This window comes from Cariama cristata, unplaced genomic scaffold (assembly GCF_000690535.1).
Source record: "Cariama cristata isolate BGI_N322 unplaced genomic scaffold, ASM69053v1 scaffold7660, whole genome shotgun sequence".
In the NCBI taxonomy this organism is placed as follows: Eukaryota; Metazoa; Chordata; class Aves; order Cariamiformes; family Cariamidae; genus Cariama; species Cariama cristata.
Genome location: NW_009593996.1, coordinates 114 through 19,916, shown reverse-complemented (window position 1 = coordinate 19,916; position 19,803 = coordinate 114). Strand labels below are relative to the sequence as shown.

General features: G+C 38.2%; 1 protein-coding gene across 2 annotated transcripts; it reads left to right on the top strand.

Moving 5' to 3' along the window:
* Window positions 1–6,999: 6,999 nt before the first annotated feature.
* On the top strand, window positions 7,000–17,991 carry UBE2D1 (ubiquitin-conjugating enzyme E2D 1). Of its 2 annotated transcripts, none has more exons than XM_009696240.1 (7): window positions 7,000–7,053; window positions 8,205–8,268; window positions 8,364–8,395; window positions 11,181–11,258; window positions 11,526–11,631; window positions 13,932–14,025; window positions 17,110–17,991. In XM_009696240.1, the coding sequence occupies exons 1-7, from the start codon at window positions 7,000–7,002 to the stop codon at window positions 17,153–17,155; spliced, it is 474 nt and encodes a 157-aa protein (XP_009694542.1). In that variant the 3' UTR covers window positions 17,156–17,991. The 2 variants fall into 2 exon arrangements, with proteins under 2 accessions (XP_009694542.1, XP_009694550.1); XM_009696248.1 differs by lacking the exon at window positions 7,000–7,053 and adding an exon at window positions 10,616–10,733 and having other exon boundaries at window positions 8,200–8,268.
* Window positions 17,992–19,803: the final 1,812 nt, after the last annotated feature.

The following is a 19,803-nucleotide window of genomic DNA, read 5'->3' as shown; positions in this document are numbered from 1 at the left end:
GTGAGGTGGGGAAGGGTGGCTCTCGTCGGTCTCCTTACGGTGTGGGGACTGCTCGCCTTCTGGAAGGCCCCCCGCCCCAGTCAGCGTTCTAAACTGTCGTTAGTAAAACCCCAGAGAGGTTTCCCGAGGGTCCGGCCGTGTGGCCGCGAAGTAGTGGGTGAAGGGCGACCCGCGGTGGTAACCGGTTATCGTTGGTAGGGGTGTCGGTGAAGTATCTGTTGCCAAAATATTGCTCTCCTGTTGTGCGCAGCTGAGTTAGCTCTGTGCATAAGTTTTTATCCACACTAAGGAGTGCTGTCAGCCCAGTGCTTGATATGACCTCTGACTGTATCCCAGTTGTAGAGTTTTGGGATAATATTTGTAAATGGCCAGGTTTTAATTGTGGAGTGAACTTCTAGATACCCTTTGTTTGGCAAGACCTAACTGGTCGTTGTACAGTACAGACAAAAAAGGCCTTATGGATGGTAAACATAGAAGTTGAGTTAATGTTAGTGGCTTGGCTGTGTTATAGAATACGTGGTATTTTGTTGCTGTTGACGTGCCATGTTTAGTTGGTGTTTGCGCTATCCTGGTTCTGTGACTGTGCTGTAATTTCTTGTTCTGGATTCCCTTTTGCCGTTGGAAAACATTGGTGTTACAGAAATAGAATTCTGTAATGACCGGTTAATCCCGCAGTGAGATGATTTGGGGTACCCTTCAATAGACGCAAAGTTATTTGGATGGATTTCTACCAGAAGTCAGTAGTCATGTCTCATGCCGCAATCTTACTATGCCTTTACACGTAGTGCAATTAAGAGAGACTTTTGTTATTTGAGGTCACACATTTGTTGTGAATGTTACATTTGAACATTATATCAAATATTAATGAATAACTACAGTGCTTTTTCTCTAGCAATAACTCCGTTATGCTTCTACATATTATGGGAATGCTTTGCCTTTTGTTGCCTTTTTAATTTCCCACTTTTTCTTGAACATCTCCTTACCCTTGTATTTATAAGAAAATGATTGTTCTGAATACCTTCTCTTTCCTTTTCGTGTCCAGTTTCATTCTGCTAAGGTGAACAGACAAAGAAAAAGTGGAAAGTCTGGTAGTCTTCTGGTATTTTTGAGATGGAGTGGTAGTTTGTGGCCTTCCAAATGAGGTCCTGCTAGACTAGGATTGTTCTCCGTATTTTTCTGTTATCTCATTCCCTGCGTAACTCTTCTTTCTGCTTTAGAGACTTCCATACATATTGGAAATCCACAGTTTTCTTTAGTGTGGCATTTAAAATCTTTGTGTTCGATAGATGTGAAATGATGGGTAGACAATTTATGAAAGAGTAGCTTTCATCCTGTTAGCCGTATTAGATTCCATTGCTACTCTCTGAAAATGAAGAAACGCTTACCAGGATGCTGACTTCAAGGTAGTATAAGATTTCCTGATTAAACCATAACTTCTATCCAAGATACGAAGATATAGTGGGGAAGGACCTACCAGAAGAGTTGAGATTAGATTCAGAACTAGTTACCTCTTGCTTTTAGTTTGCTGCAGAAATTACTATTGCTGGTTTTCTTTCTTTCATTAACTACCCTCATCACTATCTGCAGCCCTTCTAGGGGAAGAAAAAAATACTACTAGAGGGATTTGGCCAGCAGCCTGCCTCCGGAGCAGCAGAAGAGGACAGCGGCAGGGAAGTAGGATTGTTTCAAATGGAAAATTAAAATGAAGGGAAGAAGTTCAAAAAGACAAACTATCTTGATGTCGCTGTAATATGTAGAACTTTCCTGAAAATTATGGAACTGGAAGTTTAATGCTAGATGATATGTATTTGTATGATGGTGTGTTTATCCCATCTAACTTCCTGATCTTGCAGACTGGCCTTAGAGGCTGATAGCTATGTTGTGTATCAAGGGTAGGAAGGGATAAGATCTGGAGTAGAGGAAATGCTGTAAGGACTTCATAGTTTCACAAAGTGCCTGGAGGAACTCTCTGAAGAACAAAGCGCTGTCAGAAAACACAGTGGTATTACTTGGGAGCTTGTCAGTCTAGACATATTGTCTGAAGTTAAGCTTGGGTGGTTTTAGGGTGGTTCAGAATTGTGCTTTAACACAGCTAAGGGATTTTGGTGGCAAGCTTGAGTGTTTGTTCACAATAATTTTGGTAATTTGTGTGTTCAGGATGCTAGCACCTACAGAGGAAGCAAAGCTGTAATACGTAGAAGTGTTAGTAAGCATATTTTGTGTCATAGCAGTTGGGATTCCAATTTCTAAGTAGTATTGTCATTGTGATCTGTGTCGTTGCATCCCATCTTTTGTTGATCAGCCTTGAGGGTCTCCTCAAAGGAGGACAGCATGGGGACTTCAAGACTCTACACTAGTAATGGAAAGGTGTATTGCCCTTGGGAGCTTTCTTAAAAAAAAGAGCAAGTGAGTAACCAATGAAAAAGCTGATCCCTGCACGTGAAAGTATGTTCAGCTTATCGCTGCGGGTGGAAGAGCAGCGAGGATATGAAGCCCTGGGGTGCAAGCACAGCTGTCAGTGCCACCCCTGTGACAGATTCATCTCCGAGTTCCTCAGAGAATCTCAGAAGGACGGGGGATTCTTATTTATCTTAAGCTGAGGAGCCTGGGTTATTTTACCTCGTCAGTGCTTCGCTTTGCTATTGCATGAAAGAGAGGCACTGTGTTTCTACACTGTCAAAAACTTCAGGCTGCGCGCTGTGTGTGATGTAGAATAGATGTTCCTTGGGGCAGGAGTTGCTTCTCTGTGGTCTGTGACGCACCAATAAAAGCATAACACGAGTTGTTTTGGGCATTGTAATTTTCGGATGTTGCAAATGATGAAAACAAAACAAATAGTCTAGGTTTTAGTTGGGAAGAGATATTGTGAGAAGCAGCCCTTATTGTTACGGCCTCTGGAAATTGAGACACCATGGCTTTTGTGCAAGGTAGAAGATAATTCAGGCTGTCAGGTTATGCAAGTTAGTGTGTAGGTCAGTTGTGCCCATCTGTCCTATGCAGAACCATTTTTTCTGAGGTTCCCATTGTGAATTCTTTGTTTACATACCTAATTGTGAGCTTGCCAGCCTGTCAGTCCAGTCTTACAGTTGCGGAGATTGTTTTCAGCATCAATCCTGTACTTCTGGGTGCTCCTCTAGTGTTAATGGGGGGATTGATGTTGTGCTTGTTAATGGCTCAGGCCATTTTGAAATACGTACAAACCCAGTATTTACTTTTGTTACAGGCATAAAAAATATTGGACTTAGAAGTGATTTTTAGCAGAGATTTTGAAGCCAGCTAGAGGAGACACATTTGAAGACTGGTTTAAAAATAGCTGTTGTTTTTTATCTTGTTGGTGCATAGTGCTTGATTGTTTTTCTTCTACAACTCGGTTAAGAATAGAAGCATTCAAACATTTAGATACGTCAACGAACTAGATGTCTTTGTTTCAGTATGTTTTGTATATGTGTAGACTAACAGGACGTGTGGACTTGAATATTTATGTTGAAAATAACTTTTGTGACTGTAAATTGACTTAAGTAAATACAATTTTATCAATATTTGTGGGTTAGGTTTTAACTTTAAACTGTTGAGTCACATGCTGTCTTTAGATGGTAGTAAACATACTGAGGAAACTTTTTTTGGATCTGTAATAGAAAATGTTTTAATTTGCTTTCAAAACAACAGCTGTGGTATCACAGCAGCATTTTTTTTTTTACATTAAAACAATGTATAAAAATAGAATATATACTTTATTACTAAGATTTACCTTTATATTGAGAAGTGTTTTGATAAATATTTGCTTTACATTTACCAAATTTATGAAGAACAGAGAATCCTTTAACTAGTTCAAGTATAATCACTGTTGTTTTTTGACAGATGCTTCCAAGCAGCGTTAATGTAATAGCAGCAGTGTATGCGGAGTTGGTAGGAAGTGAGTCTGTGGTCTACAGTGCGTTTTGTGCAAGAAATGAAGAACATAGCTGGCAAATATAAAAACCTATATTTTAAATAACCACAGCCCTTTTCCACATCATTGTGGTTTTGTGTCACTTAAAGAATTAAAATAGCTTTTAGTGATGCTGCCTGCAGTTTATTTTGGTCTTCTGATAGTCTGCAGTCTTTTTTTTCTGACTTTTTTTTTCTTTTATTTAAAAAAGGAGACATTTTTAGGGCTTTTTTTGGTTACTACTCATGCTTACAGCCATTGAGTGGCCATGAGTACTATGCTGAGAGTCTGTATTTCCTTGTTATCAAAGTATCCTTTACAATCTTGTTCCATTAGCTTTTTAGGAGAAAAGCTTGACTGCTAATGAAGCATGTAAGTGTTAAACTGGCCTTCCAGTTTTCACCAACTTTATACTTTTATTTAATATAGCCTGTGTTATACTTTGACAATGAGTACTAGCCTACACATTCAGAAATATTTCCAGCATTTATAGCTTACCATAGTGTGTGTTTTACATCTGTTAAACTTGATTTTAAAAATTTTGCCTCATGTTGCCTACAGAGCTATTCCACAGTGTGTGTGGTGCAATCAAAGGTGATTATTTGGAGGCTTTCTCCAGTAATTGTTGGATAGCAGTGGTAGTGTTATGCTAATACTCCTTTAGTAGCTACACCTGGTTATGGATCCAGCTTGCCTTTGTGCTCTGCTGCTGTTCTGTAGTTAAACAGGAGAAATCGTTTGTTGTAGCGCCCATTCATTGCAACCAGTTAGAGGCATAGAATTAACAGTATTCTATTCTACTTTCTAATATTTTCTACATTTGAGAGGATTAGAAGATTTATTCCTACCGCTGTCCTCAGCTTAGCTGTTTTCTCTGTACAAGTTTATCCTGGCTGTACTGGGACAGGGTGGCATGTGTTGGAGCTCTTGATGGATGCTTTTATGTTGTGACGTTCACCAGTGTCTGGAATAACTGATACTTCTCTTTGTGCCTCTTGCAGACAAAATTTTAGTTTTGTGTATTCTCCTAAAAGATGTTGCACTGGTGTACACTGTAATTTGTAGTGTTGACTTTCTCTTTGGAAACTGAATCTGCACTGCTTTGAGTTATCGATCCTGTTTGTTAGCCTACGTACATCAAAGCCTTGCACTAGTGACTAAAAATACCGGTATAGGCAAGGCGTTGAAGTAACCAGACCTGCATCATGCAGCTACATGGTGATAATCCATAAAACATGGACAAAGCTGCTGGAACCAATTAACTTAAAATTACAGGGAAACCTTTAGTGTTGACCATGTAATGCCTTACCTGCAGTTCTCTCGCGCTTCTTGATAAGGTTTCAGCACATGGTGCTTCGTAGCTCTTTAGCCTTGTCCCTTGACAAAGCAAGGTTTTCGGGTTCTTGTGAAGAGCATCTTTGCTGCTTTGTATAGAAAATTCTTGTATTTAACTTCTCACTCTTTTGTGAATGTGTAAAGTGATGAAGCAGGTTTTCTACGTCTGCTTTGGGGAACCATCGCAACTGTTCTGCAGTGTTCAGTTCGGGACTCGGGGACATTTGGACTATCTCCTTGCACCATTTCAAAAAGTGTAGGAAAGCTCGAAGCCTAAATCTTACAGCTCTCCGGATAGTTTTGCTTTGAATATGAAGCTTAAACAGTATAATTAACAATATAAAGCTGAATAGTTCTTCTTTTTTGTTGTTTTTTTGGAGCTTCTGCATGTAAAGGCTTAAACTGTTAAGACTGTCAATCTTGATTTACAAAGTTTGATCATATTACCGTTTGTATTTTTAAACCGCGTTAGCTTAAGTAAGTTATTTTTTGTGATTGGAAAATATGGCTTGAATTTGCTCTATTATGATTTTGAAGTTGGGTCTGAGTTTGTTTTCTAGCTGCAGAAACTCTCTGAATGTGTCCGTGAACATTGCTCTCATTTAGTGAAGTTGGTTGAAGAGAGCCTTTTCTTCATCGTTACCAGGGAAATATTAATAACAGGATAGTTCTGGGTCTCATCAAGGTATGATTAAAAACATGGGTGTTTTTGTCATGGACAAATTTCAGTGCCTTTAGCCTGAACAAATTGAAATTGTTTATCTGAGGAGCCTTCCCCAGTTCCTGCCAATTCTGAAGTACAGGTGTACATAGGAAAGAAAACCAATTTATGTGGTTTGCGGGTATGTAAAGATCTTGAGGAAAGCGTCTAGCAAATGAGAGTGCTGTGATAGACTTGCAACTCCAAAATTAAGTGCTTGCCTAGCAGTTTGCGTATGCAGAAGGGAATGTTTGCATATACTTAGAGACCTTCTGAAGAGTTTAAGCTACATATTTTTCCCGTCATTGCCTTTAATGTAGTAGTCAGCCATGACTGCTATAAAGCGTGTGATTTTTAGGCTTTGAGTTCTCTGGTTTGGCTAACAGACTTCTGCAGCTGGCTTTTTTTTTTTTAGTGTGGATACAAGACTTAGTTTTCTCTTGTTGGGTAAGACCTTGAGTTGTGAATTAGAGTAGACCGCGGCTGTAACAGCTCCGTGGCTGGTGATGTTTGTGAGCGCTCTCGTGACTCCTGGAAACTTGAGAGTTGTTGACTCCCTTGGCGCGCTGGCAATGACTCGGGTTTGCATAGATAGCTGGTTCTCTGTATCGCTCCCTTAGTGACATTTGAATCCTCCGATTAAAAAGGGAACTACACTTTTAAAAGGTTTTGCTATTGCCTTTATTAGTCAAAGTCTAGCCCAGAGTGTTGTTTCTGGACCAACATACAGTTTCACCAACAGAATAAAGTTAAGCGCAGACACGTAACACTAGCTGGCTACCTGAGCTATTTCGGTATATGAAGGAACTCTCTCTTTTGTTTTTAAATCACAAGGACTGTGAGGAGTGACTTCTGAGCAAGAAGTAACATTGCTACTCGATTAACTGACTGAAGATATGTCGCAGTGCCTTTCTTGGAATTCAGGGCCAAAAGTGGACCTGTAAAAGTGTGCCTGAATTTAGGTGCCAGGTCTTGGGTAAATTGGGTCCCTGGAAGAGAGAAGTGTGCGAGTTGAAATGTTTACTGGATGTCATAAATGGGTAAATATATCGCAGCAGTTGAGAAGTGCAGAGTTTTAACCCTTCAAATTGTACGTAAGGTCTGATCACAATATGTACACAAATACTACACTGGAGTTAAACTTAGTTCCAATTTGAACCTTGACTTTGGAAGCAGTTGTCTTGACTAATGATCTTTGAGTAGAAATGTTTCCACTGTTATTCATTAAGCTAAACTCAAGGAGATATTTGCAGACCTACTTATGTCTATTGTTGACTTAAATGTGTATGTTTTGAATAATTATTCGTGACTTACGAACAGTGGTTCAGCACACATCTTTTACCTTATTTCAATGGAACTATTTATACACAATAGTTAAACTTACTGCAGCACGGTTTCTATCAGCTTAGAATTGCAAAAAGGTGTTTGCTATTCGTACAGCAAAATTTCAGACATCAACAGTAGTACATTGAATTAAACAAGGAAAAGGAATCAGCATTAATGCCTGGCTTGTTTTGCATTTGATATAGTGATGATAAATCAGATGAACAGCTAGGGTAGTTTTGTGTAATTAAATAATAATTTTAAATTTTTGGGGACTTAAGTCAGTTGACCTGCGAAAGCTTCTTTGAATGCTGCTTTTAAATTTCAGCTTTCTTGGGAAGTTTTTTAGTAGTCATTTTGTAAAAAGCATGCAGGGAATTAAATCAAGGTATGTTAAATAATTTTTTCGTTCATTTTCTAGTTTACTTAGGAGCCTTTATGTTATGTTCATGTATCATCTCTAGGCAGACTGCAAGCATTTATGAGCTAGTTTCACCGAGCTAGCGTGCGTAGATTAGGCCAATACAAGAAGCTTTTGTAAAATCAAAAGCTAAAGGAACAGTCAGATTAGCACATAAATTTCTAAATCAGGCAGTGAGTTTACAGACAAATCGGGAAACCCTTCATTTTCTTCATTTCATTTTCTGTCTGCTTCAGTATATCCAGCTTATTATGAACTTGGCTATAACTCTTAAATACTTTCAGATATGAATTTATAGTACAATGTTGTCTTTAGCTGCAGACTTATCTGGCAAAAACCCCTTTCAGTATCAATGGGCACTTCAAGTGTTGATTTCTTTCAAAATACCACTGGTCTATTTAATAAAATCTGTTTGTGTTCTCACTTTTGAAGTGGTGCTGCTGAATGGTGTGTATTTTCGTGTAGATGTCTTTCAAATATTTGTGTGTTTCTTACAGGAACTAAGTGATCTGCAGCGAGACCCACCGGCCCACTGTTCTGCTGGACCTGTGGGAGATGACTGTAAGCTCTTTATAGTACCTTAGCACAGTAGACCTTTTTTCGGTTATAGAAAAGCTCGGAAAAATCTCTCATTGTTTTATCTTTTTGACTTTCAGTGTTTCATTGGCAAGCAACAATTATGGGACCTGTAAGTATATAATTCATGCCCCTTAGAAAGTAGACCTTGTTTCCCATTTTATTATGGAAGGATTCATTTGGGTTTCTGTAGCGTGGCAGTCAAATTCAGCTGTGCTGTGCATAGAATAAAGATTTAGGGTGGTATTGTTGTTCTTAGTGGTGTGGTACTAGTTTCTTTCTGTAACTGTTCAGAAATCCGTCCTCTTCATGACGTTAGGGGCATTTAATCAGTCAACTGCAATGTTTGAATTGGTGATGTGGGCTGCAAAGTGAAAAGCTTGCTTTTCAAAGATGATAATTTCAATTCTGGAAGATTCATCCATCTGAAAGGAGGAAGAGTGGGTGTAATCCAGTGTTAAAGTTGGTAACTGTAAACAAGAGTGGAGTTGCACAAGGGTGACTTTGGGGTTTTTAGATAGAGCTTATTTGGTGGCTGTGATGTGGCTCTGGCAAAACCAGATGGCTTTTGCAAACTGTAGACCAGCAATTGTGGGTACTTTTAGTGTCTGTGTGAGGAAGGCCTGCTTTGCTTTCCTTGGGTTGAGGGAGCTCTCTAAAGACCCCATTAATGACTCTAGTCAAGGAAATGACATGACAAAGGACAATAAAGCTTAAGAACAGAAAGCATTAAAGGAAAACTTTAAAGGAAAACTAAAGGGTTTTAGCAAAAAGAATCAAGAACAACATGACCTGAGGGAAGGGGTGTTTATTAATATCATGATAAGGAGTTTGTATTCCTAGTGTTTTCCTTTTGGACTTACTAATCTGGAAAGAGTCGTCTCCGGTTCAGATGGTGAGCTGAATCACTGTGAGGGTTGAAATTTTGAGACAATATTTAATCCATTAAGATGCAGCATCACTTGGTGGAGAAAAGTGGAATTGTGTTTCCTTTGGGACTACTACATTTTCAGCACAGCTGCTCTGAAGCAGTGAAAGATCAGTTACTAATTTGTCAGTGGGGTATGTTGGAGTCTGTTGTCCACCTTGCCGGTGGCCCAGCAGCAGCTGAAGTGATTGTGGCAAGTTTTTCTATAGGATACTCATGCTTTTGCCATTTTTCTTTAACAGCTGTGTTCCTTCACATATAAAGTCGTTCTGACCCGTGCCCTTCTGCACTGCTTAAAGGGGAATGGCAAAACAGCAAAGAAGTTAAGAGTTAAAAGCTTATGTGCTGATTGCCACCATTAATGTCTCTGTCCTGAATGACTCTGACCTGAGTAAGGGAAATACTAGCACATAAATTCAATTTTTTTCTTCCAGCTTGCAATTCACCTTGCATATTCTGTGGTGGAAAATACTCCTTTCTTTGCTTCACGTTCCTCAGATTTCTCTAGTTAAGGATAAGAATGAGCATCTCTTGCCAACCTTTCTCATCCATATCTGCTGAGATACAAGAAAAGAACACCATCAGGGTATTAATCCTTTATCTTTACCATAAGGAAATAGGGATGCACATCCTGTATGTTTCCTGATGGCCCGAGGGGAGCGTAGGACTAACGCTTACCTTCAGAATTCACTTCCTGTGTGTGGAAGTAGGGTAACCTCTTCTTCTGTCTATGGGCCTCATAATTTTGTTTTATATACCTTACTCATAAAACACGGTGTGACTTCTCTTTGCCTTCTCTGACACTGAACTTGTCTCATCTTCAGCTTATTTTAACTTTGACAAATCCATTTAGTATGCATGCAAGTGGTCCTTTCAAACGTAATTGGAAGTACAGCAGCAATCTCTTCTGATGTTACCTAACGCTGACTTCTTAGCAATACTATATATAACCTGCCTGACATTGCAACACTGTCTGCATTTTGAGTGTGTAAGACGACGTGTCTTAGTGGACCATTTGTGACTTTACTTCTTACATTAATCTCTGAAACGATAATTTTTGCTCATTTCCAAGATAAAGATGTGATGTAAAAAACAATCTGCCTTTGCTTTCGTAAGAAACCCCCCCCACTTGATATTCTGCAGCTTTGCTGAGATTGAGTTCTTATGTTGCTGTTTTAAACTTACCAAGTAATGAGAAAGGTTTTCTTCTCCTTCCCTTAATCAGAACTGGCAGCACCGCTCTCTATCATTTAGCATTGAGACCTTCCCCCTCACTTTTCTAGTTAATAAAAGTGAAAGATTACCTCAACAGATGACTGCAACAAAGGTATTTCTATCTATTAACTGTGTGCAACCTGGACGTAAACCTGTGCACATGTTCTCTAACAAAATGCATGTTCACAGATTTGTACAGGTCACAAAGATGTTGTGTGTTTTAAAACTCCCTGATGTCATCATGATCAACTGAATTATGTTGGAAAATCCTACTCTTTGCACCTGCAAAGAGAAACCACTTCTTAAGGTAAGTATATTTGTAGCTTAAGGATGGAGGAAGATCAGAGCAGCTGTGGTGTTGCACGGAGAAAGGATTTGGAAGACTTGCTCTGGGTTTTGTATTCGCCTTGCTGCGGTAGAGCTGATGGATCAGCAGTTTTGTAGCTCCTCCAGTCAAACACAGCTCCCTCCCTTTCTCTTCCCGAGAAGGGCAGCTCTCGGTAGCCGTGCTGGGCTACTGCAGTAGTAGCCGTGGTTGGCTCTACTGTAGCTCTGCAGGCCAGTGGCAGCGTTCAGTTCCCTCTGTGCCTTCCCAGTACACAGCCCAGTGGCCCACAGCATGGGCTGTGTACTGGGGAAAAAATGGATTTTCTAAGATGCTCACAGCTTTGGGAGGTTCTCTACGTTCAGAAAGGAGGTTCCAAAATAACTGAAATATATTAATGTTTTTTGTTTGTTTTGTTCTTTTCCTCAGCCTGATAGTGCATATCAAGGGGGAGTATTTTTTCTCACAGTACACTTTCCAACAGACTATCCTTTCAAACCACCAAAGGTAAGTTCCTTCTCTCAAAACTTAGGCATTTTTTTTGGTCAAAGCTTTGTTTCTGTGTCTTAGTTCTTTGAGGCTTAATTTTGGAAGTTAAAACCAGAAAGGCCAGCAACAGGATATGTGTTCATGGTGGATGAACAGATAAGACTGTACAATAAATTGTGTTGGCAGATCTAGTATGACTGGAACTGAGGGGACAATGTTAAGGATTCAAAATGTAATAAACATAATTTGGTGTTACTTGATTTTTATTTATTTTTTTTATTCCAGATTGCTTTTACAACAAAAATATACCACCCAAACATAAACAGTAATGGGAGTATTTGTCTTGATATCCTGAGGTCGCAATGGTCACCAGCTCTGACTGTATCGAAAGGTAAACTCACAGATTTGCTACTGTATTTATGAAATTGCATATGCTGCCATGGCGCTTTTTTGCATATTACTACTGCACGGTCTAAGGGTGGCAGTGGGAACTCATTTATCCTGCGCGTTAGAGAAGTGGCAAATTCCATTGGAATTCTTGTTATAATCCAAGGTCTTGCACAGTTTATTTGGAGTGTCGTATTACATAATATTATATGCATGGCAAAGAAATGTTCTAAACCAAGTTGAGTAAGATAATAAATGTCCAATTAGCCTGAAATGCAACTTCTGTATTATAGCTGACTGTGCATGCAGAACTGAGGAGAAACTGGTGAGCACAGCTTCAAAACCAAATGAATTTGGATGTAAATGGAAAACCCTGATACTGACATGTGTGGGCTTACCTGATTGCTTACTGATGGCTCTTTGGGTTGCCTGACCATCCTTGTGTGGGCTAAGGTCTTAATTACACTTTATTTTAAAAAATGAGATAAATTGTTCTGGTTTGCATTCCTCCACAGATGAATATTTTGAAATGTAGCTGCTTTCAAAGTCACCACTAAAAGATTTATTAACATTTTCTAGTCCCGTAGTTAAATTTTCTCAAGTTGAACGCTGTAGGTTTTTGGAACGTTGAGGTTACAGTTAAGCAGTTCTTTTGTGGTAGGCATTTTTTGGCACTTCAAAAGCTGCTTAAAATGTGGGGTGCTATCATTGTTTTTTCTCACCCAGCTTCAAAATGCTTAGGCACACTCTTAGTCATATTACAGAAAGGTCTCATGTGACTCCAAAGGTTAAACAGTATCGCATCTTGCTTATGTGCTTCAGAGCTCTCTAAACCACGGGTCTTTTTTTAGAACAGTGTCATTGCATTTGGTGTACAAGAAAGGAAAAAAAATGTTAGTCTTTATCCAATGGAAGTTGCTCTATGCAAGTGCAATTGCTATACCTTGTTGGAAAAGCAACTTCTGCTCATGCGCAACGACCCTGTGCAGTAGTCTCACAAGCTAAATAAAATCTAAGTTTAATACAGTTTCTTGAAGTAATTGCTGAAGACATGAGTTACTCTTGTGTAGTTGGTAACAACTTTCCACAGAAATTGGTTGTTTTATTGCTGAGCAAAAATTGTCTTGTTTCTAGTTATTGAAAAGGTATTTAGCAAATGAAAGTTGGCACATATGTTTAACAGTAGGCATTTACAGCTGAAAGCTCTCTAAGTTTTTAGATCGCCAGCACTTGTGTCTTGTTGAGCGTTCCTTCAGTTTTAAAGCAGAGCAGGCTGCTGCTCTTACGTGTTTTAATTTGACATGCTTTTAACGTGCTTGCACATTACATATTTCATAAACTGGAAATAAACTCAGTGGCTCATGGAAGTTTCTCCTTTATAGTTCTTGTTTTCCTGAATCAAAGGATTACAGCATTCTGATAGCACCTCTCATTGGTGTGACCAAGTATTCTAACCCAATTTTCTAATATTACTGGTGTATTTGGCAATTAATGAAATAGGTCAGTAAGAAGTGGTCAGACTTGCTACAGCTGAAAGTAGGTGTTAGTCTGGGCTCTTTGGTAACGGGACAAAGCAAGGAAAAAAAAAAATCTTACTATACAGCAGAGCCTTATAGTAGCATCAAATTCCCTTTCACAACACCTTTAGAATTGTTTAACTGTGTACTCTTATATTCATATTTGTTCTGAGTATAAAAATAGAAATTTCCTGAAAAGTATGGACTGAAAATGTTAGAAAAATCAAACATCCTTGGTTCAGTACCAGGAAATTAATATGAAATTAAAGTGAATACCTGCGTATAACACTTTAGTATTTTCCCAAAATGGAAGTCACACATCAAATTAAGTGAAATGTTCATATGAAGGAGAGAATAACTGTCAGCACAGAAGTGGAGAAGGATATGCACAAATAGTGTTGCATGGCAGTGTAATATTAACAATATTAATTACCTTAAATAATTGTAGATGGATGGGCTTAGTTTGATCAAATATGTATATGTAACTATGTAGTCTGTAGTTTGTTTAACTTCCATAGGTTAAAACATGAGAGAGACGTCATCACAAAAGGTACAGGACCACGGGTTGCAAGTTGTCTAGGCTAGTATCAGGTGTTTTACTTAGGACCTAGAAAAATTATACTGTGTAAACATTTCTGAGCAGAACTGCGATGTGAAAGCTTAATACTAATATGCATTCTTTTTCCAATCTCCCTTCCACCACCCTCCTTCACTGTACTGGAATATATTAAAGGATTATAGAAATAAAGCAAACTAACTTGTTTAATCTAGTGTCTCTTTTATTTAGTTTTATTGTCCATATGCTCCTTACTTTGTGATCCTAATCCAGATGATCCTTTAGTACCGGATATTGCACAGATCTACAAGTCAGACAAGGAAAAGTGAGTATAACATATACATAATTGCATGTGTGGTACTTAGAGATGGTTATCTGCTATGCACCTTCTATATGAACTTTTAAAGATACTCTTTTTCATAGATTTCTACAGGATTAGATTTTTAAATCTTGAAAATACCGATCAGTGGAATGGCAAGCAGAAAACTGTAGACATACGCAACTGTTCAGTACTAACTAATTTTTGTACTTAGTTGCATAAAACCTTCACACTTTTGTGTATTGCCTTTATATTCATTGCATGAAAAATCATTTCCCAAATATAAGCTATTTGGTGCTACTGTGATCTTCTGGTTATAAAACCTGTCCCTTTAGTAAGATGTTAGGTATGAACAAGAAACACATGTTTTTGATACCATTTTATACGTGCAGGATAGACTAACATTCAGCTCTTTTAAGTGCTGAGAACCAGTGTCACATTGCAATTTGGAGCATCTTACAGAGAAAAAGAACATTTTGTACTTTCTGGAACAGCTGTAGAACTTGCAGGAAGTTTCTGATATTGGGAATGTAACATGGACAGCACATAACTGAAGTATTACATGCTTCTGGACCAAACCTGATTTTGATTTGTGAAGTTTTAACTCTAAAAGTAATCTACTGACTGGAACATCTCTTCTGGGGTCTCTGATTTATAGTGCGGAACCAGCTGGATTTCCCAAAGTTCAGTTTTAAGTCTTGGTGACTTCTTGTTGTACATCGATCCTAAGGAGGGTTTTGAAATGATGTCTTAGAACTACATATATGGCTGAACCCTCACAGTATCAGATGACAGGATTTAGAGGTCGCTAGCAAGCCCGGTGCTTTGGCATAGTGGTTTCTCTTTCCAAAGCACTACCTCTAGAGTGATTCCTTTGAGTGCTCAAACTTTGAATAGTGGCATCTGTGGCTATCGAAGCAGAATCATGCATTGATTTCTTAAGAGTTTGTTGAGGTGGTGGGTGACAGGAAACTTGGGCCCTTTATCCCACAGATTAGACTGCATGATTTTCAAAGGGTCCCGTGGAGGAAATACTACCTGTGTGAGATTTTTCCATCTTTGATGCTTTCTGCTGATGTATCAGCTACCTGCTTCTCCTGGGCTTACAAACTTTTAAAACTTCATTCATGGGAAAGATTACAAAATCAGGGATCTGGGAAAGAAAGACCATTTTGCTTACCACTGGGAGATGTTGTGGAACTCTGCTGCTATAGGTATGTTGAGCACAATCGAGGATGTAGTCTACAGTCTACCACCATGGCCTGAGCTGTCTTCTGTAACAGGGTTTTAGCACCAGTGGGTTTTCTAGGCGTGTATGGGATTAAGAAAGACTGAAAGACAAGATCAATTTAGGATAGTAACAAGGAGTAGGAGTTTCTAAGGTTTTCCAAATACATCCAGTCCTACTTTGCCAAGAATGGAATACCCTTCCCACAAATGAATCTACCACAGATTTTCTGGTGGCCTTGGCAATAAATTAAATAGACATAGCCATGTAGCACATTCATAGACAGCCTAACCACCACTGTTTATCTGACTTCTTCAAGCTGCAGAAAAGGTTGTGGATTTAGTTTGGGGCAGGCTTTTTATCTGAGGTACTTACCCTGCTATTAACTATTTTAATTGTTAGACTCTTCAGATTTTGTGGAATGTTTGGGATAGCAGAATTTTTTTGACTTTCTGGTTAACTGACTGAGAAGTTGTTTGGTACCTATGTTTTTTAGTACTGAGCCATTGTGGACTTTTTGAAATGCATGCTAATGGCCTGTGGTTCATCACATATCACAGGTCCATGAGGATTTGAGTATTGCTTTTACCTTGAGGACTGGATAGGGGAGGAGTGATGTAGAAGTTACGTGGAAGCCTATGGTCTAATGTTTCTCTCCCTAGAATAAGAGTTATTAAAATGGCCTTTTTGTGACAGCTTGTGTCTGGTAAAATCAAATTACCTAACCCACTTCTGAAGTGCTTGAATCCTGTAGTTTGTACTGCAAAGCAGAGAGGGTTCAAGACGAGGATGTTGTGTCTCAGCTTCTCCCCATTTGTGTCTCAGCTTTTATCCACCCACTTAATGGTGATTTCAGCTATTGTGCTTCCTGTTTGTGAAGGAAGTGAACAAGGGATATTTCTCTGTCTCCAAAACTCAAATTTTAATCATTGCTAGAGAAACTGAGAGAATGTCTTGACTATAGCTTTATCTTCTTATGCCGATCACCTGTTAAGGGTTTTTTTTAATATCATCTGGGGTTTGGAAAATGAAAGATATGACTGGTTACCTCTGAGCATTTATCTGTGGATATTTTAGCATAAGTAAAAATCCAGACTTGTATGGTAGCATTTTCTTAAGAAGGTAAACCAATTAGTACATGAGTTGCTACACTGACCTTAAGAAACAGATTTAAAAACTTGTCAGAGTTTTTTCTGGAGGACCCAGAAGAAACTGAATCTAGTCTGAAGAGTGGAATGTAAGAAATGTAAGGACCAGAGGGGAAGTTATTGACTATCTAAGGACATTTACCTTTGGGAGTACTAATTGGCTTCATACCAGAAGGAAAAGACCCAAGACTTAAATTTCTAGTCAAAAATGCTTTTCAGAAGACTTTCCTTTCAAGTTCTGAAATGCAGATGGCAGTGCAGAATGGAGAATTTAAAAAAAAAAAAAAATCACTGTGCCTTCTATCCCCACCCTTTCAAAAACCAGTTAGTTATACTGAATTTTATGCACTTAAAAGGTGTGATCTTTGTCAGACTGTTAATAGCATACACATTTAGGAATAATCGACAACAAATTCCTGTTAAGGTACAAATAAAGGAACCAGTTATGAAATGCAAATTAAGTATGCACGATGATACGCTTTTTAATACAAACCTGTGAGATTGGTTTTGAGTCTAAATAGCTTTGATAGGTAACCCTAGAAACTTGAACGTACAGTGGGTATATGTTTCTTGGCTTTTAGACTATTTTAATGTTATTTGAATGAATGATAAGAGGTGAAAAGTTCACTGACATCTGTATAAAGTAAATATGTGGCCGCTGGAAACGTATCACTAACTGCTCTTCACTGTAATGCCTTCTTTCTGCACGTACAGATACAACAGACATGCGAGAGAATGGACTCAGAAATATGCAATGTAAACTTGTGAAGACTTTTTCATATACCACAGAGTACTGTAAATTCTAGTTTTTTTCAAAATTAGAAGGAAATGGAGCACAGTTTACTGTTTCAATGTATTGTGATGCCCCTCAAATTTTTTTCACCCATGTTAAGTGTGTTTCTGGAGCAAGGGAGAGCAAACTTCCAAAAATAACCTTATGACTGTGATAAGAATATTTATCCTCTTTGTATGCTTTGCAGAAGACATTTATTATGGTTTTTAAGAGTTGGACATCTGCATCTTCAAGACTATGAGATCCATAATGCAGTTGTAAAGCAACCAAATTATTTTTGCTGGAAAAAGTAGCTGGTTTTATGTGATGAATACTGTATGTGTGTCCTTAAAGTACATTGTCTGTTTATAAGTGTGTTCAAGTTTCATTTTGCTAGTTCACTTCTATAATTTGTATTTTTTTACTGTATAGACTAAATATTTTATTTGCCATGTAAGTCATTTCATTTTAGACTTGCTTGTGCACAGTATTGACAAGATACAACTGCTAGTAATTAAAATAATTGGAGTGTCCCACCCGTTAGGATATTCTAAAGACTGCAGATTTCTGAAAACTTAAAATTATCTTTGCACTGTAATTATTTTGTATGCTAATTATAGAGAAACACTTGTTTTTGATTCTGTTGCATACTTGACTTAATTTTATTGCAATGTGAACTAATTGCACTGCTATGTAGAAAGATATGTAACTGTTTTGTTGCTATTCACAACTGATTTTTGACATGTGGGCAACATAACACTATCACAGACCTTTTACAAATTTAAATGTAGCCTTTTCCGTATAAATAAAATGCATTTTCTACTACTTGTCTTGCCTATTTTTTTTAAATCGTGCATATCTTTAAAGTGCTTGTTCTAACAGTAGAGAATCAAAATCTTAAGTGTGCATGTCTCTTGTAGACAAAAGGGAAAATAAAGCCATGCATCACGTACTACTTAGAACTGCATTGCAGTTAATTTTTATGCTAGCTTTAGCCTGATTCATTTAAACCATAAAACCCATTGTTTTATATAGGATTTCAGCTATTTTAATGACATGTTACATCTGTATTAATTTATGGAGGAAATACCACAAGTGTTTGAATATCAAATGCTTCAGTATTTGCAATATCAGAATGTTACGGTAAATTTCTCACACTTGAAGCTAACTTTTCCATTATCTGGCGCTTCAGTTGCTTCAGACTATGCATGTGGAAAACCAGTAATGCTGGAGAGGGGCAATCTTTTCTTATAAAGCAGATTAAAAGCAGAAAAACTTTGATTTCCTACCATACATTCTTCTTGGGTATCTGAACATAAAAATGCGTGAATAACGTCTTTCTCTGTACCTTGCACATGAAAGAAAAGTGACTTGCAGTTGGGAAATTTGTCATCGTAAAATACGATTTTAAGATGACAAAAACAATTGTTTGGTTTTTTACTGTAATGAATGCCAAACTGGAATGTGGGCTGTGGGTGGGAAGTGTGCACAGTAGGATTTTTTTTTTTTATTCCTGCCAGTGGAATATTGTTATCTTTGTGCTTGCCAGCTTACTGACCCAAATGGCATGAATTGATCACATATGGGAAAATGTCCCTTCTGTGCTACAGTTTAATCTATGGTGTAACGATGACTTTTGAAACAAAAGCTTGAGGGAGAGTAGCTCTATTAATCTTAAAATATCCTTGTTCACTTCAGATCGTAAGCTGAAGAAACGCGGGGTGTTTTGTTATTAAAATGAGTGCTTCATTATACTTGAACTAGGACAATGTAGCTAGGAAGGCAAAGCCATTGTTTATACTTATTGCTAAAATGGTGGTAGAGAACTTTGACCATCAGAATGTGTTCCCAGAGCTTTTATTTTTTTTCTAGATGGTTAGTAATACATTTGTACTAGAAGTTATTTAAATGCTTGCAATACTTGTATTGAACCGTGTGAAAGTGGAAGCTTGGCTTGCATCTTGGAATACTCACTCTCTTTTGGTTTACTGACTTGTATTAGGGATACTTTGAAAACATTTGTATTTCAACTGGTAATTTTTCTGCTGTGTGCCAAACGTGCAAGAATGACTTTCCATCACAGCGCAAGACCAGCAGGATGATCAAAAACCCAAGACCGGGGAGTACGGCTTTCTGCCTACGGCATATTTGAATACTAAAAAAAAAATTTCCATCTTATGAACATGCTGTTTTAGAGGTGTGAAACTTAGTCTTTCTCATCATCCTCCTCGCAGTTCAGCCTTTCTGCTTTTGAAATGGTACCCGAGATAAATTCACTGTTACTTAAAACTTCAGCCTTCCAAAGAGTTGGTTGGATTTCATCTATGGAGACAAACATCTCTACTACTCTGTTAATGCTTTTTAGATAAACGCTGTGTTAAGGGTGAAGAAAAACTATAGCTGAAAGGTTACTGCATCCTGTGTTATTTACTATGATGGAAAAAAATTGCATCACCTGCAGCCTCTTTTTTTTTCCCCTTCAGTCCGGCGCAGAGCTGCAGCATCTCCTGTTTGGGCACGCAGATACCCCCTGTGCTCTGCCTTTGATCCATCTGCAGCCAAAAGCTTGCTGTTGGGGGGAAACTAGTGAAACCGTACTGTTAAGTTTTGCTTAATCAGTTTCTGATCTCTGTATT

Excerpts from the sequence above, each read along its gene's own strand:
- UBE2D1 (XM_009696240.1), top strand. The coding sequence starts at position 7,000 with ATGGGTAAATATATCGCAGCAGTTGAGAAGTGCAGAGTTTTAACCCTT. Across the intron at positions 11,259-11,525 it reads ATCCTTTCAAACCACCAAAG|ATTGCTTTTACAACAAAAAT; the intron begins GTAAGTTCCTTC and ends TTTTTATTCCAG. Across the intron at positions 11,632-13,931 it reads AGCTCTGACTGTATCGAAAG|TTTTATTGTCCATATGCTCC; the intron begins GTAAACTCACAG and ends TCTTTTATTTAG.